Here is a 23,231-nt window from a genome sequence, read left to right as displayed (position 1 = left end):
AAAAATACATTAATTCTTTAATTGAATGTGTATTTTTATTTTGCATAGCAGCAAACAAAGGGAATGCCATTTTCGTATTCTGCTTGTCCCTTTGCACATGCTCCTGGGGGCATGTTTGCTTACTGCTTCTTGGCAGTAAGTTCCCAATCTGCTCGATTTTGTTGCCTGCAGAGAAATCTCTAGGCTCCTCTTGGGAAGACTTGGGATGGAGGGGGAAAATGTGGGGGAAATGGGATGAAGAAGGGGCTATTTGGGGTGGAGGATGGACTCATCCCTCCAAATTCTTCCCCTTTTTGAAGGGCAGAGGTAGAATGAAGATGCAAAAGGGTGGCGGAGTGGGGACATCGTAGTTTACTCCAGGTACTGGTCTGGAAGTGGTCCTTCAAAAGGTCTCTTTATCATCACTCTTAGAGCCTTGCTGTTGTTCACCAAGCAGCCACCAACCACATGTGGCCATTACAATTTAATTAAAATTAAATACAATGAATAACTCAGCTCCTCACTCACAGTAGCCATATTTCAAATGCCCAACAGTCACATGTGGCCCAAGGCTGCCATACTGGACAGTAAAAATTTTCATCATCAGCACAGGAAGTTCTAAGGGGCAGCACAGCTCTGGAATGAAATTCCAAGGGTAACAGAGCATATCCTGCCCCTGCCCTGCCTTCAGTACCCTCAAGCTGGAGGCCTGCAGGACAGACTGACCTGGGTGAGGCTTTGTGGGGTGACGATCTGCACAGTACCATCTGAGAATGAGCCATTCACTTCAGCGACAGAACTGACATCAGCTGTGGAAGAAGCTGTCAGCTGAGACCCTATGGCTGAGCACATACAAGTGGAGAACGGATGACCACTTGTGGGGAACAGAGCATAAGAGAGAAAGTGTGTGCGTAGGTGTCCCCGTGCACATGCATGCCTGCCCATCAGAGCGTGGATATAGATTTGTGGAGTGCTGAGGGATTCTGCGTTGAATGACCTCCAAATTCCTACCTCTCTGAAGACTGTGTTCCACTGTTTATCTGTGGCCTGTTCTTAATGTTCTCCAGGAAAGGAGGTGCCCAGGGCTGCAGTGTTCTTACCCTTTCATGTATTGGATAATTTTTTTACAAAATTCTTTTATATCTCATGAGGAGAAACATGCTTGCAAAAAACCCTGAGGTCATTTTCCTCTATCCAAACACAATCTCTCTCATGTTCCAGTTTCAGCTGCTTTTGAGATGGACGGAAAGCCAGATTCTCACTATGGCACAGTGCAGTTTTCCCAGAGCGGGGGCCAGGCAGCACTGTGGGTGTCAGAGAACATCTTAGGAGGCGTGTGGATGCTGCTTTGAACAATATTGAGTCGGAAATGAGAAAATGATTCCCTTTTCGACTCCCTTTCGATTTTGGTTGCATCAAAGAGAAAGTCTTCATTTTGGTCCTAGTTTTTAATACCTCTGTAAGAGCTGTTAACCTTTTTTTTTTTTTTTTTTTTTTTTTTTTTTTTTTTTTTTTAACAGAGGGAAAGGGAGCCTCAGGTTCTGAGCCTTGGGCAAGGAAGGGAAAACTCTAACTAGGATTGGTAACATCACTTTGTTTTCATTGTATTTATTTTTATGGTCACTTTCTGTTCATGGTAAGTGATTCTGTCCTTCCATTTTATGATGGTGATTAAAACATTCCTTTCTAAATAAATGTACTTAAAAGTCTATATCAATAAAAACATTAATAGGGCTGATGACAAGCAGATGAACACCAAAGACAGTGCAAGAATGACAGTCACTTTGGAAGCTATGTTTTGATGGAAAGATGAGTAGACATTAGAGTCTACTCTAATCAAAAAATTGAGCCAGAGGTCTCAGTCATGGGACCTTGGGCAAATTATTCCAGCTCCCTGTAAAAGATAGGCAGTGATGGGGAAAGTACCTGTTGTTCCCAACTGACTGGACCACAGGCAATAAGGTGGGATGATCAGTAAACTTTGGAGGTGACAGAATGGTGGTGAGGAGGTAGGCTACACAGGCATAAGGTATTATTACCATTATCCTGTGCGCATAGGATTGATAATCCTTCATTCTTTCTAGACCAAAGACAATTAGTCATATCTGGATTCTGAATCCTTCAGGGCAAGGCTAATTCCTCATGGCATCACTGGGAAAAGTCTGGTGGTTTTGGTGGGGGTGAGGAGGATCAATGGAAGATCCATTGATCTTCTAGTTACCATTTGGTCTCTCCTCTTCTGGCTAGAACTTGGAGTGGCCTGGGGCCTCAGTCTCAACCTCACACCCCACTTTGAGACCCTTACTCTGTACTAAGTAAGATGCACACCAAGGTCTTGGGGGTGGCCTTTTTTGATGTATTGTTGCTTGAAACAGATGTTTTGCTAAACTGGGTAGGAAAAGTTGTGTAACAGATTTTCTTCTCACGGATCTTGACTCTGGGGTTCCCGGTCTGTTTAGTGTAGTAGTTTCTCCTGGAGGGGTTGGATTTCGGTAGGTGGCAACCCATTGACCTGGGGAGGAAAGAGGAAATAGAAACCTTTAGTCAGTCATTTGCTGACCTCTGGCTTTTAGGAAAAAACCTGTAAGGTCCCAGGGGAAGAGAGACAATAAAGTGATTTGTCCCTTTCTTGATGAGGGAATCACATGGACAGGTGAAGTTAATCTATGGAAAAAGGCAGTAGAGATTATTTTTTAAAATCAAATTAATGGTGCAGAAATACCATCAGATTTCTTAGGGAGACTTCAGTCAACAGGTAAAATTTACTACATGAGAGTGTACTAGGTGTCAGGCTGTTCAGTAAGCATTGTACAATCATTATCTCATGTAAGACAACCCTAGGAGATAAATGTATACTCCTATTTCACCCATGAGAAATAGACTTTAACATCATTTGCCCAAGGTCAAAGAGATTTAACTGATAAAAATCTAACTACAACCCAGTTCTGAGTCCAGAAGTGAGCTGTTAACCACTACAATACACTATCTACTAGAATGTCAGGCCTAGAAGGAGCCTGAGAAATTTAGTTCAATCCAAGCCCTTCATGGAATAGATGAGAAAACAGGTTCGGTGGGATTTCATTTTATTTTTCCCTCTTTGGCCACAGTAAAAGGTTTGTATAAAAAACTGGTAGAAAATGGAAGGAAAGGAGTGAACACATATTGAAGCATCTATACTAGGTTCATACTATCATTTAACCTTCACACCATCCTATGAAGTAGATATTAATCCCCAAAGACTAAGTCTTACTAGCTCTTGGTTCCAGGTCTGAATGATATCAAAACCAAAGCACTTTCTACAGTACAACACCTTCATCAATTTCCAAGCCAAGCAAGAGAGGTGGATTGTGAAGGGAAGGGCCTGAGAGCAGTGAGGTGCCTGCCTTGCAGAGCTGCGAACAGGGAACGATGACATGGAGGAAGCATTTTAGGAAAGAGAACCTGGTGTGGGGAACAGATTAGGTGGGGATGGATCTGGTGGTCGCGAGTGCTACTGAAAAGCCCTTGTTGCAGTTCAGGCTTTAGGTGAAATCCTGGAACCATTGGTAATAATGGTAATTAAGAAGGAGCAAGCACTAGAGAAGGGTTGTTAAGAGGGTAGCCCAGAATTTTCAGGGAGCTTGGTGAAGGGAACACATGGGAGATGGTATCTGGGAGGATGGCCATGCTCTAGATGACCACGGGGAGGGCAGAAATAAATTATCTTTGGAGGGGATAATGAGGAGGCTGATTTTGAAGGGATGGTAGTTGTCAATCAGAAAGTTAGAAAGAGATGAAGTTAGAGTTCAGAAGAAGGGTCAAGGCTGCAGATAAATATCTGGGAGTCCTCAGCACCCCAGAGACCCAGGGGTGAGGATAGCAAGTGCAAAACTCTGCATCTTAATAAAGAGACACAGATACACAAGCACACCTCATCCTGTCCCCTGCAGGCTTGCTTGCAAGCACTATTATTATGTGTGGCATAAGCATGAGAACCTAGATCTGATTTCTCCTCCTCTCTCCAGCACATCTAGGGTTGGAAGCTCTGAGAGGAAAGGCACAGATTTGGAATACAGTCATAACTCAGTACTTGTCGGCTTCAGAACTTGTCAAACTCTGCACTCCTCATATTTTGATGAGAAAAAAATGTTCCAGCACTGAGCGCTTGTTCTCATTTGCTAGAACTTGCATGAGTCACCACACTGCCCCACAAGAGAAAATGCTTCATTGTTCAGTACTTGTAGGTTTCAGCACTCACTATGAGTTCTGGAACAAATTAACAACAAGTACCAAGGTGCCACTGTATATATCTGGAGTTGGTCAGGTTGTGGGACAGAAATCAGCCCATGGTGCTTTTTAGTCTTATTCTCACATGCCACACCCCTCTCTCCCTTCTCTTGCCCCTCAGCTCCTACTCCCTCATGCCAGGTCCTTACCCACTGCACCTTACCTAAAATTCCCAAATACACTCTTTGGTAATGTCCTCGCTGTCTGCCAATAGGGTGCCGCTTCGGTCGGATCTCATGTAGAAGCCATTGGGTGCCAGCACTGTGAGCAAGTTGCTCCCTTGAAGCTCGATACAAAAGTTGAGGGCAAACTTTCCCCAAGGGCGGAAGGTGCCAAAGGATGTTATTGACCAGAAGGATCCACCCTGTGCTGGGGAGAGAAGAGCTCAGGTTGGTGGGCCATTCTGGAGGGGAGTCCTCCAGTAGTGCAGCCCCTGAGGGGGCTCCCAGGAGATGTGCCACCCTCCCTTGCTGCCCTACCGTGCCTGCGCTGGCAGATCCCTACGTGGAAAAGCAGGAGTGCTGGTCTCTGTTCTGCCAACCCTCTCTGGGGGCCTTGAAGTGTGAAAACGAACAGAAACTCTGGTTTTCCTTTTATGATGAACAGGCCCTGAGTGGCAGGCCGTGACGTCTGGGTTGGGGCTCGGGGAGAGCTGGACTGTGAACTGAGGGTGAAGATGAGGGGCTCCTCACCCTGGAAGTGGTAGATGCCCTGGCGGCAGGGCAGCAGATGAATGCAGTTGGGCTGGTCCATGTTGCACTGCATGAGGTCATGTCCCGGTGAGATGCCCACATACCCATACCGACCTCGCAATACGAGGAAGGGGCGGTTGGCTAATCGAATCCCAAATTCCTCGTTTGGGCCTGAAAGAAATGGGAAGGCGTTATCTGGGTGGGCTGCCTCTAGATGCTTTCTCAGATGAAAGCAGGAAGGCGGGACGCTGATTGCAGGAGAGTATAGTCAATATTTTAACATTTAGTGAACACCTACTGTGTGCCAGGTCATATGCTAAGTACTGTGAGATGTTTGTGAGAGCACTTAGAAATTTTAATTATGATTCTTTCCTTTGAGACGTGTGGATTTGTTTAACCCTCACAATAATCCTGTGAGGAAGGCAGACAGGACATCCCTCCATTATAATGAAGACAAGGAGGCTGAGCCTCAAAGAGGCAGCTTGCCAAATGATGGCAAAAACTCAGTGACTCCGCAAGTATACAGACCTGAATCTTCTGACCCCAATTCCAGGGCTTGTTCTAATATACCCAGCTCCCTGGAAAGCATCTTTGAGTTGGAATAAGCTGGCAAGAAGGCTGCTTAACTCACCTGGAATGGTGGCATTGGCTATCAGTAGGCCATTGGGTGCGATGCCCAAGAAGCGTCCGTTGGGAGACTGCAGGATGATCCTGCCACAATTCCAGTGCACACGGAAGAAGGAGTCACACTCCATCGGGTGCCCATTAGCCAACACGGTCCTGTGGCGCCTCTGGAGGTAATATTTGGTACAGAAAAAGGAAGCAAGGAATGAAAACAGCTTTCTTCCCCTCATTTTTATTCCTAGACCCCCTTTCCTACATCCCATCCACTAGCCTTGTTCATTCTCTCAGGGTATGCTTTACGCTTGCAGATCCTTTTTGGAAAACATTGTGACTTCTGCCCTCTTACTTGCCCAGTCTATGCTGTATCTCAGAGCCCAGTATCGAAAAGGGAACCGGATATCCATGTGGAGAAAAACCTTGGCCCGGACTCCAAAATCATTTCAAAATGGATCATAGACATAAAAGTAAAACCTAAACTATAAAACATGTAAAAGAGAACAAAGGAGAAATTCTTTGTAAATTTGGGTAGGCAATGATTTCTTGGGATCAAAAGAACCCCACTAATAATTTATGAAATGGAGAAAGTGGACTTCATTACACTTAAAATTTGCTACTCAAAAGACACTATTAAGCAAATGAAAAGGCAAGCCACAGATTGGGAGAAAACATTTACAATATGCATATTTGGCAAAGGACTTGACTTTAGAACATACTGAAATGCATAATTTAATAAGACAAACAACCCAATAACAAATGGGCAAAATCTTTGAACAGACACCTCACAGAGTAAATAAACAAACACTCAATAAGTACATGTGAAGATGCTCATACATGATCAGTTATAAGGGAAATGCAAATTAAAGCTATGAGAAAATGTCATTACCCACCCACTAGGGTGGCTAAAATTAAAAAGACAATATCAAGTGTTGAATTCTCATACGTGACTGGTGAGAATGTAAAATGGTACATACAGGAGAAATCTACTTGACATCTTCTTAAGAAGTTGATAAAACACACATTTATCAGTAGTTGCAATCCTAGGTATTCGCCCAGGATAATTGAAAAAGTAAGCCTGCAAAAAGACTCATGCATAAATGTTTATAGCAATTTTATTCATAAGGGCCCAAACTAGAAACAATTCAAGTAATTAACAAGTGAATGGAAAAACAAATTATGTTTGTATTTACAAATAGTATTATGAAATACTACTCACCAACAAGGAATAAATGACTGAGACATGCAACATTGTAGATGAATTCCAGTACATTGTGCTGAGTGAAAGAAGCATACATACCACAATACTGTATAATTGCACTTACATGAAATTCTGGAGCAGAGAAATCTAAATGTGATCCAATGTGATCCACAGGGACAGGACCCATGTCAGCAGTAGTGGGAAGGGCAAGGATGGAGGGAACTGACTGGAAAGGGGCAGGAGGGAATTTCTGTGGTGGTTGAAATACTCTCTAACTTGGTAAATGGTAGTAGATGTATACATTTGTCAACACATGTTCAACTACACACTTAAAATGAGTGTATTTTATTGTATGGAAGTTATGCCTCAATAAAGTTGATTTAAAAAATAGAGGCCCCATTGGATGTTTATTGGCCAGGGCCACCACCGTGCACCTCACTGTATGGTCACCTGCCTTGAAGACTAAAGAGAAGTGTGTCTATAGAGAGAGAGAACTCGGGGCTTATGGGTTGTCTTGCTCAGAAAGCCAAGGTCTTACCTGGGCTAGGTAGCAACCATTAGCAGAACGAAGCTGCAAAGCGAGGCTGTCATTGTCACTTTCGAACTGGAACAACGACATTGGAGTTAAGTGCTCAGAGGCAGCATACACCTCAACATCTGCAGAGGAAGAACATGTCATAAGTCTGAGTCTGATCTCATGCTTGGTCTCAGCCCCTCCTCCATGCTTTATGGCTGGGGTTCCCGCTCTTTTTCCTTCTTGACCTACATCACCTGCTGTTTCACCATAGTAGCCTGGGGAAGACCCAGGCCAGTTTCCTTTAAAACCCATACCCCTGCTTTGTTGTCCTTCCCCATGGCATAGAGGTGCTCTTGGGACCCCTAGATCTTCCTTATAATTAGGTTCAAATGTACTCACTGATCCGAAACACATTTTCCTCTGTTCAGTAGCTAGCCCTCCCTCCCTCCATGGCTGAGCTGGACCCAGCACTTGCCATAGATGACAGAGAGGAACTTCCGACTCCTTGACCTGAGGGTGACCCAGGTGGGGCAACGCTGTAGGATGAACCACTCCTCGCCCCTATGGGGACTGGAGCCCAGGCCCAGGAGCAGGCGTGGGCCCTGTGCGTACAACATGCCCCCTTCGCCATCACTCAGCGCCACGAGCCCTCCAGGCCGCACTTGCATGTGAAAAGCTGTCTGTGGTGAGGGTTGGGAGACCAGCCGGTCTAAGTGGGACAAGAAGCAGTGTGTAGAGGTCTCCAGGTGGTAGCATCCATCTTGGAAATGCAACAGGAATCCACATTCTCCCAGGCAGGGTACTGGTGCATCTACCCAGACACGACCCAGAGCGGGGTCGGCCCTGGCATAGCAGTGGTTGAGGGGGCTATAGAGGATCACGTGGACATGCAGGGCTGGCCGGGGGGTCCACATGTGATAAGCCGAGAGGACCCGGGAGTTGCAGAACACGTCCTGGCCATCAGACTCCAGATAACGCCCGCTGATTATGCACTGGAGTGTCCACTTGCCATTGCGGTGGAAACGGAGTAGGAAGCATCCGTGGTGGCTGGTCCTTGGCCGGTCATAGCACAGACTGCCATCTGCCTCACACAGGACGTAGAGGCCCTGCAAGCTCCTTAGTCGTACCACAGCTTGTGTGTCGTGCTCATTGCTGACCAGGATTTCCCAGGTCTGGAGGCATCGAGAGGAAGAAGGAAATCAGTCCTGCTGAGTGACTGGACCAAGGAGTCCTAAAACCGTCACCTCTGGCATCACCTCAGCACCTTCACTGAGACCAACCATCTCTCTCTTTTCCTCCTCCTCCGTTGTTGTTGTTGAGAGAGGATCCTCTCTCTTTTCCTCCTCCTCCGTTGTTGTTGTTGAGAGAGATCTCTCTCTTTTCCTCCTCCTCCGTTTGTTGTTGTTGAGAGAGATCTCTCTCTTTTCCTCCTCCTCCGTTGTGTTGTTGAGAGAGACCACTTTCTTCCACACTTAAGTTTTAAATAAATGTTTTGGTTTAAGTCTTACTTCTCTCTTCCTCAATGTTGCCTCTGGATAGCACACTTGGCCAACACTTTCGTTCCCCTGCCCACCGCCCCAACGGGGCAGGAGAAAAGCAAGACCTCTTACAGGCAGGCTCAGGCTCAGGGAGGAGGTTAGCACAGCTGAAAAGCAATTGTTTGCTTTAGCTGTGATGAACTCTGTTATAAGCGAGAGGACCTTGCTGGTGCCTCACTCTGTAGTACCACCCCAGAGGGGTCTCCATCCTGCTCTAAAATGAGAACCCACTCTCTTAGGGCTTCTGGAGTACCCCATGACCAAACTACAGCCAGAACAGAAAGACAGGCTTTGCAGTAACTCCACTGGTTTAACTTTTGCATGCCCATAATTTGGCTTTCTAGCTTGGGCTCTCCACCTGTCCTCTTTGTGATGACACAACCACTCTGTGCTGGAATGGAGGGGAGGGGACAGCCAGAGCAAGACAAGGCAGCAAGGCCAGGGCTGAGGCTTCACCTCCTGGAATAGGTTTAGAGAAGGGGAGATGTAGCAATGGAGACCTGTGGGCAAGAGCCTGGGGTAGGAGGGTCTTGGCCTAGCAATGGCAGAGGCCAGGAAAGTGATAAGGTTGAGAGTGCACTTTCCCCCTCCCTGTCCCACTCAAGAGCTTAGTCACTGGGAAAACTGGCTCCTCCTGTACAGGTTTACTCTGATACCTGTCTCCGGCCCAAACCCTTTGCAGTAGCGGTGACCATATTCTTATACGGCTCGTAAGTGAGGTAGGATCCTGCCCAGCTGATGAGCCCAACCCTTAGGTCCTCCAGCTTGGGTCGCCTTTGTGTCCACTCCATCTCATCCATGGGGCCGGCACCACAGGCGATGACTTCGTCCGGCCCAGCCTTCCCCCCAGTGGTGAGGTTCCAAAGGCCATAGAGCCTGGAATCAGGCCCAAAGTACCCACCAGAAGACGTTCCCAGAGGGAACTTTCCAGGCACAGGCTGACTGGGACGCAGCACCTCTGTGACCCGGGAGCATTGTGACTGTGACAGCTGCCTCTCATCCCACCATAGCAGGGAGAGGACACTGGCTCAGCATCAGAAGAGGTGGGTGCAGGTCGGCATTAGCCTCTCCATCCTATCACCTCAGGAGGTGGGCTACGGCTGAGAATCAGAATTTCAGCTTGTGCCAGTGACCACCCGTGACTTCAGGCAAGTCCCTCCCCTTCTTCACTTCTCTTTCTCTTTCTAATCACAGGATAGAAGTCATCCTCTTTCCTCCCAGGAAGTGGGTTCTACCTGGCTCCCTTGGGGTTCAAGTGATTTGGGAGTTCGTAATATCAAAGAAAAATTGATGAACTTTTATGGCCCTTGGGTGGATGAGGCCAGCATGTCTCAGAAGGTACTTTTCAGGGAGGGGGAGGACACCCTAGATAGATAACCAGCAAGGATCCAATGACTCGGAGTAATTAGGAAAGGCTGGCTCTGGAGCAGGGTGAAGACAGTGGCCTAAGAGGGGAGTCCCAAGTACTGTCATAATCCCCAGCAGTTCCCCAGTGGCACTGCCGCTGCACAGCCAGCCAGCGCTGCCTCTGAGCATCCCAGCCCAGCCCCCGAGTCTCTGTCCACCATTAGCCTCTGGAACTCACTTCATACACAACCTATGGAGAAAACCAGCCCACAGCCTGGAGAGACTGACATAAAAGGAGAGAGAATGGCAAAAAGAAATAATGGTGGTGATGGTGGGTTTTGTTTAAGCTTTGTTGGGATGCAAAGGGAAGTGGGCAGAGTAAACCACGTTCGGAGAACAGCCCACAGCCCTGGTTCCTATTCCCCATTGGTGGGGTGGGGTGGAGGGGATGTCTTCCCAGGTGGAAAGTCTCAGTAGTGTGCAGTGAGGAACTGTAATCTCCATGTCCCTACCAACGTTTTATGAAATAAGGCTAATATACCACAGAATCAGCTGCGTGACTTTAAATTAGATGCATTTTCTTGGCCCTCAGTCCAGTCCTGATGAATCACTTTTTCTCAGGTGTACCTCACGACACTTATTTTTAATGAATGTTCCCTCCTCCTCAAATTTTAGTGTGCACGGTAGTCATTCAAAACCACAGCTAGCTAGGAGATGGATAGGGTATGAGAGTTATATGGTTTACGGAAGCATGAAGGTAAGATCCTATCTGTTACCCTTGGCAAAGGCCCCATGGAATTGGAGAAGTAGGATTTCCTCCTTGGAACCCCTAAAGTACTTCCAGCCTCAAGACTAAGGAGGGAGAAGTTAACCTAGATGAAGGCAGCAATGTATGTGTGTGCACTTGGGGAGGTGGGGGCTGGCCCTGTAGCCTTAGCTGCTTGGAGCCTCCTCTATACTGTCTCTTCGCACCCAATAACCCAGCCCCCACTTCTAGGCTACAGACAACACCATGTACAAACCACAGCAAATTTATTACTCAATATCCAGTGCCATTTCATAGCACCACCCGGAGCCCTCACCTTCCCTCCCCATCTGGCCCCAAGGGTATGCCCCAAATGGGAAAAAACAAAAGTAAACCCAGGTCCCTGCTCCTCCTCTAAAAGAAGGAGCCTCAGCCCCGGAAGCCCCTTCCACAGGTCCCAGCAGGCAGGAGAGTGGACCCCTCTGTGCCTGGAGAGCAAGGCTCCAGACTCCAACAACAGAGAGAACATGCAGGCAGGAGGGGCAGGAGCAGAGGCCTGTGTCTGTGGGAGGTGGGGCAGAAGGGCAGGGCACTGCCTGAGGAGTCCGGGAGTCTGGTCATCCCGGGGATGCACGCGGGAGCTTCTGGGCAGCAGGGGCCGGCCCCTGATTGGTTAGCGCTTCGACAGCTCATGGGACAGCCAGTCCAGCCCATCGTACAGGCCTGTACCTTGGGTGGCACAGGTGGCCTGGACGTACCACTGTGGGGGGAAGGAAAGAAAGAGGTTAGCAGTAGGGAATAAAAGGGGGATGCATTCACTTCCTGCCCAGTCTGTGGCTCCCTTGGGAGAGGCAGGACCCTCACCGTGCGACTGCGCAAGTGCTGCAGGCCCAGCTTGTCGGTCAGCTCGCTCACGGGCATGGCGTTGGGCATGTCCTGCTTGTTGGCAAAGACCAGCAGCACCGCATCCCGTAGCTCGTCCTCCTGCAGCTGAGAGAGGCCAAGGGGATGGCATCTGGGATCCTATGGGGACCTCAGGGTCCCTCTTACCTGTTGTGTAGGGGAGTTCCCCTTTCTACCTTCTCGTATCAGTGGGAAAAACATAATATTGTCTAGTCTACTGCTGAACAGAAGACATAAGAGTTATAAGTCAGCTGGAGGCCATCCTGGCCATAAGTCCAGAAAGGGACTTTTTGTAATTTAATTGTCCTAGTCAAAATGACAAAATTTCCAAATGGAAAAACGAGAATGTAAGATCATGTTTTTCTCCACCACATATTCCCCTCTCCCCCCCAATTCTCAGACTCAGATATAAGGACATGAAAATTCAAGTTCTATTCTTGTTATCTGACCCAAGTTCAAAACAGGGTGAGAGTCTCTTTGTGTCTGTTCACCAAGAGAAATACACATTCGAGGCCTGTGAAGCATTTCCTGACCTTTATACCAGGATGGAGATCTCTGTCTCCAACCCAAGGGATCAGTTCCCCGGGCCCTGGGTGCTCACCATCTTCTGCAGTTCATCGGCAGATTCCTGGACCCGCTCTCGGTCATTACTGTCCACCACGAAGATGAGGCCCTGGGTGGGAAGGCAGAAGGGAAGGAGGAGCAATCACTCCTGCCTGGGACATACCCTACTCTGTCTCCTCCTCTTTGTGTCTAAACCCTTCTCATCTAGTAAACTTCCACTAAGGCTCTGCAGACGTCCTGGCACAAACTGGAGAAACCCTGCAAAGGATACAGCTTCTGCCTTCAGGCAAGGAATCTAGTTAAAAGACAAGCCTGAGAACAGGGAAAGCCACATGATGAGAGCTAAATCAGGCAGCCTGGACTCTGCATCCAGAACCTTGCTTCTCAGAACACACCTAAGGTGGCTGAGTCTCAGAACACTAAGGCCAGTTCTGAAGGATGAGTAGAAGCTGGTTCACAAAAGGGAGGTTGAAGGGGGTAAGGCTTTTTCCTAGCCTGGGGGTACAGCCTAGGCCAATACTTCAGTCTTCCTAACCCTAACACCATCTCCCCTGGGGTTGGGGAAACACCCCCGCCCCCACCTGAGTGTTCTGGAAGTAGTGCCTCCACAGAGGCCGAATCTTGTCCTGGCCTCCCACGTCCCAGACTGTGAAACAGATGTTCTTGTATTCCACTGTTTCCACGTTGAAGCCTGCAGATAATTGAGAAAAATATGAGAAAAAAGTCCTGAAACGAGGGACCTCACTAAAACTACCTGGATTCAGCAGGGACACAAAACCAGAAGGCAGTGATCAAAGCCCAAGGGAACAGAAGCCCAGAGGACCGGCAGTCCACAGACAGGGCGGGGCTAGGTCACATCCAACCCTCCTCAGTCTTCCTGGACACCACCCAGAGTGTACAGATACTGTGACCCACTTCTCAGATAGCTGTATCTGGTGTCAGCTCCCACTTCTGGATAGAGAATGGGGAGTAGACCCGGAGGAGGTCAGCTGCCGCGCTCCTGCTCCTCCCAATCTTGTCTCCAGACTCACCTATGGTGGGAATGGTGGTGACAATCTCCCCCAACTTCAGCTTGTACAGGATTGTGGTCTTGCCAGCTGCATCCAAGCCAACTGCAAAGAAGGGCATAGAGATGGGAGTGAGGGAGCCCCCTAGAGACCAGGGAAGGGGAGAGCCCAGGACAGCTGACGGTGACGGGGGTGAAGAGCCCGAGCGCCTCCAGGTGCGCGCTGTTGTCTACCTTCCCGGCCTCTAGGGTAGTCTGGGTGGCGAGCAGCAACTCCAGACCCTAAAGCTGGAGGGGCGGGCGAGGGCTGGGGGGTGTCAGGACACAGGAGGAAGGCCGCGCTCCTTTTAAAAGTCGTTTCCAAGGGCGGAATCCTTCTTACCAGCCGGACTAGGGCGGAGGGAGCGTCACCCCACCCAGGCCCGCAGCTCCCGGTCTCAGGCCCCGGGGGCGGCGCTGCAGACCGCGACCCTCCCGAGAGCTGTAGCCCTGGGGGTTAGGAGGTGGGTGACTCAGGGTCGCAGATCGGGTGAGCTGAGATGGAGGGACGCAGGGGCGGGAGGGCTTTGCGGGGGCCGGCGCTCCCGTCCGGGCCGCGCGCTCGATCTGCCTCACCCATGAGAATCCGCATCTGCTTCTTCCCGAAGATCCGCGAAAAGAGCGCGGACACAGTGAGGCCCATGGCGGGGCCCGGGGGAGGGGGGCACAGGCACGGACACGGGGTGCAGGCTGGAACCGGCCGGCCGCGGGGGGATGGGGCTCGCCAGCAGGAGGAGGAGGTGCCGCCACCGCCTCCGCGCGTCCCGGCCCGCCCTACGTCACTGCGGACCCGCCCCCTCCGGGGCCCGCCCCCAGCTCCGCCTCCCGCCCGGCTCCGCGGCTTCGACTCCTCCAAAAACTGAACCTGAGCCGGTCTCTGCCACTTGGCTCGGTCCCGTGCCGGCTTTTTAAAGAGGAAGGGGTCAGGACTTCCCTACGTTTCTAGGGCTCCTGTCACGTCTGTGGATGCAGAACCCGCAGCCCGAGCGGGGCCGAGGAAAGCTTTTCACGTTCCACAGCGGTCCCCACCCCCATCTTCAGTGGCTGGTCGCAGGGCTTTGTTTTGTGGCGTCCAGCTTACTCTGGGCTTCGATTTAAACTCTGGTGACTAGCAGCATCGACTGTGTGCACCACCCTCTCAGTGATGCAGAAGCTCCCTGCAGGTGTCTTTGTCTTCCCTTTTGCCCTCTCAGCTCCCAGTGAGGGGCTTTGGACGTAGTAGGTGGTTCAGGGACAGTAGAATCGCAAAAGGAGTGGACCGGAGGTGGGAGAAGATGCCCGAGTGCTAGCTGGCTTTCAGGGTTCCCTAAAAGGCCTGCTTCATAGATCCCGAAACAGCAGAACTGGTGGAAGATGCCCAGCTCTGGGCGGCACTATCGCATACTAAAGAGCTCGGCCTTCCCCTCAATGAGCCTAGAAGAAAAATGCCTTTACGTCTGGACCCAGGCAGCCTATCTGAAGCTCCCTCCTCACTTTTCCACGGACCTAAAAGCCTAGATTATTAATATACACCTATCCAGGGTGTTGTGAGAATCTTGCCTCCTTAGACCCAAAAAACTTCACCAGTATAATTTCCCTACTCAGCATATGAGCAGAAGTAGGAAGCAGAAATCGGGTCAGTGTCGAGTTTTGCTTCACATGCTTGTTGGGTTGAATTGGATTGATAGGTTGTCCACTGGAGCAAGGGCAGGCAGTTGCGTATTGTGGATCCCAGTAACCTAAGAGCAACTGACTAGATGTGGTGAGGTGCGCTGGGAATCAGAGAACCTCGTTCACTTATTCAACAAATACTAAATCCCCATAATGTGCCACTGTTCCAGGTCTCAGTTCATATCTCAGTTCGGCCTCTTTTTTTGGGGGGGGCTTCCCTTCAACAGTCCTCACACCCTGTCACTTTCAACGACAGACGGAGACTAGTATCTGCCCTATCTCATGAGGTTATGGTGAAGATTAAAATGATGAGATGGCATACCTGAATGTTTTATAGAATGCAGCAGGGTGGTACCTGAGCCTCTTAACAAACTGGGTCTGAACAGACCTCCAGAGCCGGCCCCACCCTGACCTGCAAGGCCTGTAAAGAGAACAGACTTTGGGCACTAGGTAGAAAGGCATGACTTTACTCTTCAGTGATAGACTTGTATTCCTAAGAAGGCTTTTACAAGGCCAAAGAGTACATTTAAAAGAGTCCCAGTATAGTAACACAACTAGTGGTGAGCAAGTCAGGTTAGTTCTACATCTTTAGCTCTTTCGTTAACCTCTTTCTTTTCATCCCTGTCATCACTGCCCTATCTCACCACCATCTCCTCCCATGACTGAATTACCAGGAACCTCCTCACAGGTCTCTCACCCCTTGGTATCACCACCTAGTCATACGAGTCTTGATAATGCCACTTTTGTGATTAAAAATTAGTGTTTTCTTACCACCCAGGACAAAATCTAAATGCCTTAATTTGGGTCTTCACCTACTAGGCCAGCCCCATCTGTTGCCACCTCCCTCACACGTACCCTAAACTCCTGCCTCAAGATGACTCCATGCTTTCCAGGTAAGCCAGGCTCCCTGAAGCCCTAGGAGTCCTTGCAGTCTTTTTCCTCCTCCTGGAAAGCTTGTTTCTCTCCTCTCTAGTTAGATGGGCAATCACTCCTCATCCTTCAAATCCCAAAGTATTTTTCCTGAGAGCCTTCTCTGCCTCCCCTAGACAGGCCTCCCTCCTAACTTGCATTTCACTTTAAATATACTTATGTATACTGGTATGATGGCAGGACTTGCATTTGCGTGCCCTGTTCCTCCCTGCATGTGAGCTGCTTGAGGACAGGACCTTGGCTCTTGATGGTGATCATCTGGCACAGCATTCGGCATGTTGAGAGTGGGATTGATCTGCAGAGACTTCCTAAACAAACGGAGTGACCTTGGGTATGTTACTTAACCTCTCTGCACCTTGTTTCCATACCCACTGAGCAGAATTATTGTAAAGACTACATAGTAAAACTCCTGTGAAGCTCCTGGCATATAGTTCGCACTTGGAACAGAGTACTGGCTATAGGGTGCCCCCTATGAACATTTGTTGAATCAACTCAGCAGACTCAGAAAAGGTGCTAATAATTATACTATAATACGCCTACTAGGTGCCAAACACTGTCCTATAAAGGCGTGCCGTTTTCGTGGTCTAAATGAGACTCTTAATTGTTGCTCTTTTGGGACAAAGGCACTGATAATGGGCACGTGTCGCTCTCGAATGTTTAGTAGGGACTCAGTGCCACGTCACCCTGTCCCTCGCTGATCGTAGCCTGAGGGCAAGCTGAGGCGATACGAAACCATCACTCGCGTGTCCTTAACTGGTCCTCGCTCCGCTATTCCGGAGAGCGGTCGCCTTGCAGCCGCGCTAGACTCTCAACAGGTGACCTCCCACTAGCGGGCTGAAGTAGTCAAGTCCACTCCATGCCCACGGGGGGCGGAGCCTGTGGCGCCGCGCTGTCGTCACTTCCAGCGCACCCGGAAGCGTTTTTGACTGGCCGCGGTAGTTAGGAAGTCGTGGTGGGGCTGAGATTAGCTTAAACCCTGGGGACCGTGGGCTCAGGGCCGGCCGGGGCCGCTGTGGCCCGGGCGAGCGGAGAACGCGGAGCGGATTCTGGGACAGCGCGGGGGAGGCCCGGAAGTGTGCTGCTCTTGTGCTGGCGTCGCCCCGCCTCTGAATAGGTCCCGCCCCCGCCCCCAGTGCCTGGGACCCGGGGGCGCTCCGCCCGGCTGCCGCGCCGTCCCACGTCGGTATCAGACAGCTGGGAGGAGCAGGTTTGTGGCCTCGGAGACGACAACGTCCGCCAGCGTCTTCGCGACCCTCTACCGGGCTGCCCGAACGCTGACGTGGAGCAACCAGTCGTGAATCCTCATGGAGAAGTTTGGGATGAATTTCGGGGGCGGGCCGAGCAAGAAGGACCTGCTGGAGACCATTGAGACCCAGAAGAAGCAGCTAAACCAGTACCAGGCACGTCTCAAGGATGTGGTCCGCGCCTATAAAAGCCTACTGAAGGAGAAAGAGGCTCTAGAGGCCAGCATCAAGGTGCTGTCGGTATCCCACGAGGCAGATGTGGGCCTCGCAGGTGTCCAGCCTCCAGGCCTCACCTGTCCTGACTCCGTGGATGACCGATACTCCACTCACAGCGAGGATAGCACTGGGACCGCCACCAGCGTGGATACCACGGCCAGTCTCACCAGCACCAAGAGTGAGGTTGGGGCAGAAGATGACCGACTGGCCCGTGGACCACCGCCTCTCAAGTTCGAAGAGGCCAGTGGTTCGGAGAGTGGTGTCAGCAGTAGCAGTGGGGATGGACCATCTGCAGGCGGGGAGGTGGACAAAAGACTGCACCAGCTGAAGACCCAGTTGGCTACTTTGACTAGCTCTTTGGCTACAGTTACCCAGGAGAAGTCCCGCATGGAAGCTTCTTACCTGGCTGACAAGAAGAAGATGAAACAGGACTTAGAAGATGCCAGTAAAAAGGCAGAGGAGGAGAGGGACCGTCTGGAGGGAGAATTGAAGGAGCTTCAGGAGCAGGTAGCGGAAACCAAAGCCCGACTTATCACACAGCAGCACGATCGGGCGCAAGAGCAGAGTGACCATGCCTTGATGCTGCGTGAACTCCAGAAACTGCTGCAGGAGGAGAGAACCCAGCGCCAAAACTTGGAGCTTCAGTTAGAAGAGACTCGAGAAGCCCTGGCCGGGCAGGCGTATGCCGCTGGTCAGATGGAAGGGTTTGAACTGCAGACTAAACAGCTGACCCAGGAGGTGGAGGAGCTCAAAGGTGAGCTGCAGGCTCTTCGAGGTGAGAGGAATCGGCCAGACCCCCGGCTGCAGGAGCTTCAGGAAGAGGCTGCCTGCCTTAAGAGCCATTTCCAGGCTCAGTTACAGCAGGAGATGAGGAAGGTAATTATCTTCATCTCCTTCAAACACTCATTTAGCCTGAAGTGGAAAATATTAAGTTTTTAAATTTTCTTTGATAGTTAGATCTAAGTGGTTGCTCTGTCAGTTTTTTTTGTTTGTTTGTTTGTTTTAAACACTTACCTGAGGATATGTTACTGATTTGGGCAGAGGCAGTGGGGAGAGAGAAAGAAACATCTATCAGGTGCCTCCCATACACACCCCTACTGGGGATCTAACCCACAACCTAAGTATGTGCCCAGACCTGGGCACTAACCCTCATTCTTTTGGTGAGCACTCCAGCCAGCTGAGCCACCCGGCCAGGGCTGCCCTGTCAGTTTTTGATGCTTTTAAAAAGATTTATTTGTGAGTGCTGGGAATTCCTACTCTGTGTGGTGCTGACAGCATCCACAGAGTGTGCTTCCGAAAGGATGGGGAGTTTCTGTGTGTAGGGCAGCTTGGAGCCAGACAGCTCCGAGCCTCTGGGCCTTGGCATCTTGCCAGCTATGCTCTGTGAAGCAATATTGTAGCAGCTGTGCAAAAAAGGTAGTGTGTTTGCTTGTGGGTATATGCCTATATGTAGGGGGCAATGGGAATTTTCTCTGAAGAAGCAACCTTTTGTAATTGCTTTCAGTCAAGATTTACCTTTTCTATAAAGGCATGCTATTGTACAGTGCCTCTGTTCAATGTGGAGAGAGTTCCAACTCAGTTTTGAACTTCCTAAGAATATTGGAAGAGGAAAAGAATGTCATCTGATTTCTTAAAAGGATTTAGGGAAGTACATGTTAAACAATTTAATATGTGACTTCAGTGTATGATAGGGGAAAGTGGAAGCACTAAAGCAGAATAAAAGCAGATATACAAGTATTGGTAATATTGATTGGTGTAACTTGTGACTGGGAGTAGAACCCAGGCAGGATACAGGGACTTTTATTAGCTCCCAAATCAACAGAAAAATCCCCAGTTTCCATTCCTGCCAGGTCAATCCCCATCCTTTTGCTGCCCTCTCTTGCTTTCTCAAAGGTTCCCATAGGGCTTTGTGGCTTTTCTGGATGCATTTCTCACTGTTCCCTTGTTTTACAGACAGCCCTTATAGAGGATCAACTACGCCAGCAATCTCAGCTGGAAGAGCAGAGGGTGGCAGCCCTGGAGAACCAAATCTCCGAGGTGTCAGAACTACTGGGCACCTATGAGAAAGCCAAGCAAAAGGACCAGCTGGCCATCCAGAAGCTGAAGGAGCGCATTCTGCAGCTGGACCTGGAGAACAAGACACTGGCTCTTGCAGTCTCCAGCCGGTCCCCTCTAGAGAGCCATGCAGAAGAGTCCAATCTAGATGTCAATGTCCTGAAAGATAAGATGGAAAAGCTGAAGAGGCTACTGCAGGTGGCAGCCAGGAAAAGCCAGGTGACCTTGGATGTAGAGAAGGTCTGTGACCTGGAGATAATGCCCAGCTCCGAGGCTGCTGATGGGGAGAAGGCGACTGCACTTTACTACCAGCAGGAGTTGAAGCAGCTGAAGGAAGAATTTGAGAGGTACAAGATGAGGGCCCAGGTTGTCCTCAAGAGCAAAAACACCAAAGACGGTAACCTGGCCAAGGAGCTGGAGGAAGCCCAGGAACAGCTTGCAGAGCTGAAGGAGAAGTATATCTCCCTGCGGCTGTCCTGTGACGAGCTCGAGCGCCAGCACCAGCAGGAGGCTGAGGACTGGAAGCAGGAGCTGGCCCGGCTGCAGCATCACCACCGGCAGGAGCTGGAGCGGAGCCAGCTGGACTTCAGGGACCGCACACTGAAACTAGAGGAGGAGTTGCACAAGCAGCGGGACCGTGCCCTGGCTGTGCTGGCCGAGAAGGACTTGGAGCTGGAGCAGCTGCGGTCTTTGGCCTTGTCTTCTATGCTGCCTGGACGCAGGAGCCCTGTCGGTGGTGGGGGTCCTGGGGACCCGGTTGACACAGCTTCCCCAGATAATCTGACCCAAGCACTTGAACTTGCTGCAGCCAATGAGCCCACTTTCTTCCTGTATGCTGAGCAGTTGGCCCGCAAGGAGGTGGAGATCACATTGCTGAGGAAGCAGAAACACAGGCTGGAGGTGGAGGTGCATCAGCTGCAGGAGCGGCTGCTAGAGGAGGAGGAGCGGCATCGAGAGGAGGTTGGAGTCCTGCAGAGCCACATTGAGAAGAACATCAGGGACCAGAGTAGGGAGGGAGCCAACCTGGAGTACCTCAAAAATATCATCTACCGCTTCCTGACCTTGCCTGACAGCCTGGGCCGCCAGCAGACGCTCACAGCCATTCTGACTATCTTGCATTTCAGTCCAGAGGAGAAACAAGTAATAATGCAGCTCCCACCTGGTGGTAGCTGGTGGCATTCTGGCAAGAGATGATGCCATTTTCACTAACTCCTGAAATTTCCGTGCCTCTTATGTGGGAAGGGACAGGCTTTGGTTTCTACTGCCTGTTCTCTTACCTTACCATTTTTTCCCTTATTTTGTTGAACTGGGAGGAGTCTTCAAAGTGGGGTGGAATTTTCTGCCAAATACCATTAATTCCACTTTATCTTTGTGCCCCAGAGATGCCAGAAGTATTGGGAAAACATTTTATGGCAGGGTATGTGTGTGTGAGGAGGAATAGGGGGAGAGGTGAGGATTGAGAAGTGCAAATGTTGGGGAAGTGGTGAGAATATTCGGAAATAAGACTTTTTTGTTTTAATGTTATGCTTCTAGTGGAGAACTAGGAGTAAGAGTGACTCCAAAGGGAGCTCAGTTAATTTCTAATCACACACAAGGACCAGCAGTTTTCTTCATCGTCACAATTTGAGTCTGGTCCACTGCTGCCCCAATTATCTGGGGACATAAATCCAGGCTGGAGTGGGATCAGGAACTTTGAAATAGTGACAGATTGTCCACCCATCCAAAGGGCCAAGAAATAGTGAGTTCATCCCAGAACTGGGAAGCTTGGTCAAGTTAGGACTGGATACGACCTAATCAATCTGGACAAAACCCACCACTTTTGACCAGTTTGATTTTAGGGATTTCCTGATGACCTGCTGTTAGCCTGGATAGGGTTGTAATAGACCTTTCACACTTGTCCCTGCCTTAACCAGCCTGCCTAAGATTGGCCTGAGATGGTGAGTGAGTGACTGCTGTCTGTTCTTCAGTGTTGAACTTCCATTAAGAAAAAAAAAATCCTAGCTTCTTACAGAGAGGAGTTTTATTGGGAAGCTCTGGTCCTGCCTGGATGCAAGGAATTAGCTCAGAGATTTATAGGGAAAAAAAGGAAGATTTGCCGCGGAAGATTGCAGGAGATTGCTGGGACCCTCAAGGGAAAGTGGTGGAAGTTCAGCCGAGGCTGAGCTGGGGTACTTGCTGCTCTGTGGGCAGCATTCTGGCTACATCCTCACATCTCTATAAGCAAAGTGTTCATGGGTTACTGTCACCAGGGTATTTTGCCCACTCCTTAAGGAGGTAATACAGTTTCAGTCCACAGTCCTCATCTGCCCACAGGTGTTACTATAAGTTTTCCTCCTTCTGCGGGGTTTCTTATATTTGGTGTTGCGTAAGTAGATTCATTCTGACCTTCAACGGAGGGACTCAGAAAAGTCAGGTTCAAACAGTAGCAGTTTCTCTGCTTATTCCTTGCCCCCATCTGCTCTTGCTGGTTTTAGAAATCTTTGGACCCTAAAGACCAATGCTTTGCCACTCACTGGACTAGTCTGTATCTTTCTGTTTCATCATAGAGCGCTGTTTTGTGAGGGTTTGGGATGCAGAAGACTCTGACTAAGTGTTCTGATTGGGAAGCAGGGTGACCTGGACTATCTACAAACTATGAACAGTGCATGGACTTAATGGAACAGAAGTGACGATGTGTTCAAATGTTCATAACATAAACCATGGATTTATTAAACCTGAACAACTTGACCTGTGCGCTTTCTTTTTTTAATAGGTTTTTTTTGTTTTTTGGTTTTTTTTTTTTAGATTTTACTTATTTTTAAAGAGAGGGGAAGGGAGGGAGAAAAGGAGAGAAACATCAATTGGGGACCTGGCCCGCAACCCAGGCATGTGCCCTGACTGGGAATTGAACTGGTGACCCTTCGGTTCCCAGACTGGCACTCAATCCACTGAGTCACACTAACCAGGGTGACCTGTATGCTTTTTTAATTGTACTTATTTATCTGGACACAAATAGAGTGTGAATGTAAATGGCAAACCCATGAGCCTGAATCTAGGGATGAATACCTCAATGCTTAACTGCCTCAATTACAACATTATGTTTTTTCAGTCCGAATTCTGTGTGTATGTGTTTGTGTGCAGGCAGATACATTGGAAAAAGCTGTCTCGTGTTTAGTGAGTGGGCTTGAAACTTCCATAGTTGCTGCTTTGAACTTCAGAAGTAATCTCTTCAGGAATGCTGTCTTATGCTTCAAATCAGGGTACATGATGTCCCGGGAAAGTTTCTTAGGATATCAAACTGAACTTGATCATCATCATTTAATTTCCTTACTGATACCCTTCATTGTAGGATGTACCATTGTTATTTCTAGGTGGTTTTGAACAGAATAGAAAGATCCATAGTCACAGTTGCTTTCCTGGGACTAAGAATTCCTGTGCTTTTGACTTTTGAGAAGATACCAAACAGCAATGAAGCAAGTCACTTTCTGATTAATAATTTTAAGTATCCATATACATAAGGTGTGAACGCTCCCAACTTAAATGAAAAGACTCGGTTCCTTCGTACCCTTAAGGACACGCAAGTTCCTTGTCTCCCCGCCCCTCCCCTCCAAATAAGCTTTTCAGTTATTTATTGGTTTGCCTGTGCTAGATACCCTTGGAAAAGAAAGGGGGAGAAAGAGAATTGAGATCAGATGCAGTCAGAGAAAAATAAATTTTCTTGGGCTCTGGTCCTGGAATATCA

General features: G+C 49.3%; 3 protein-coding genes across 3 annotated transcripts; 1 reads left to right on the top strand and 2 right to left on the bottom strand.

Moving 5' to 3' along the window:
- Positions 1 to 2,314: 2,314 nt before the first annotated feature.
- FSCN3 (fascin actin-bundling protein 3) lies at positions 2,315 to 9,825 on the bottom strand. The gene is made up of 7 exons (XM_024555154.4): positions 9,468 to 9,825; positions 7,749 to 8,445; positions 7,295 to 7,413; positions 5,569 to 5,728; positions 4,938 to 5,108; positions 4,409 to 4,614; positions 2,315 to 2,491 (listed from the first exon to the last, which is right to left on the bottom strand). Exons 1-6 carry the CDS (start codon positions 9,609 to 9,611, stop codon positions 4,409 to 4,411), a joined length of 1,497 nt encoding a protein of 498 aa, XP_024410922.2. The 5' UTR covers positions 9,612 to 9,825; the 3' UTR covers positions 2,315 to 2,491.
- Positions 9,826 to 11,173: 1,348 nt separating this feature from the next.
- On the bottom strand, positions 11,174 to 14,173 carry ARF5 (ARF GTPase 5). The gene is made up of 6 exons (XM_024555101.2): positions 13,992 to 14,173; positions 13,402 to 13,482; positions 12,952 to 13,061; positions 12,408 to 12,479; positions 11,768 to 11,893; positions 11,174 to 11,663 (listed from the first exon to the last, which is right to left on the bottom strand). The coding sequence occupies exons 1-6, from the start codon at positions 14,056 to 14,058 to the stop codon at positions 11,577 to 11,579; spliced, it is 543 nt and encodes a 180-aa protein (XP_024410869.1). The 5' UTR covers positions 14,059 to 14,173; the 3' UTR covers positions 11,174 to 11,576.
- Positions 14,174 to 16,929: 2,756 nt separating this feature from the next.
- On the top strand, positions 16,930 to 22,589 carry GCC1 (GRIP and coiled-coil domain containing 1). Its single transcript, XM_024554943.4, has 2 exons — positions 16,930 to 18,331; positions 19,409 to 22,589. Exons 1-2 carry the CDS (start codon positions 17,300 to 17,302, stop codon positions 20,702 to 20,704), a joined length of 2,328 nt encoding a protein of 775 aa, XP_024410711.2. The 5' UTR covers positions 16,930 to 17,299; the 3' UTR covers positions 20,705 to 22,589.
- The last annotated feature ends 642 nt before the right edge of the window (positions 22,590 to 23,231 follow it).

This window comes from Desmodus rotundus, chromosome 6 (genome assembly GCF_022682495.2).
Source record: "Desmodus rotundus isolate HL8 chromosome 6, HLdesRot8A.1, whole genome shotgun sequence".
Lineage (NCBI taxonomy): Eukaryota > Metazoa > Chordata > Mammalia > Chiroptera > Phyllostomidae > Desmodus > Desmodus rotundus.
This window is presented reverse-complemented; position numbering and strand designations above follow the sequence as displayed.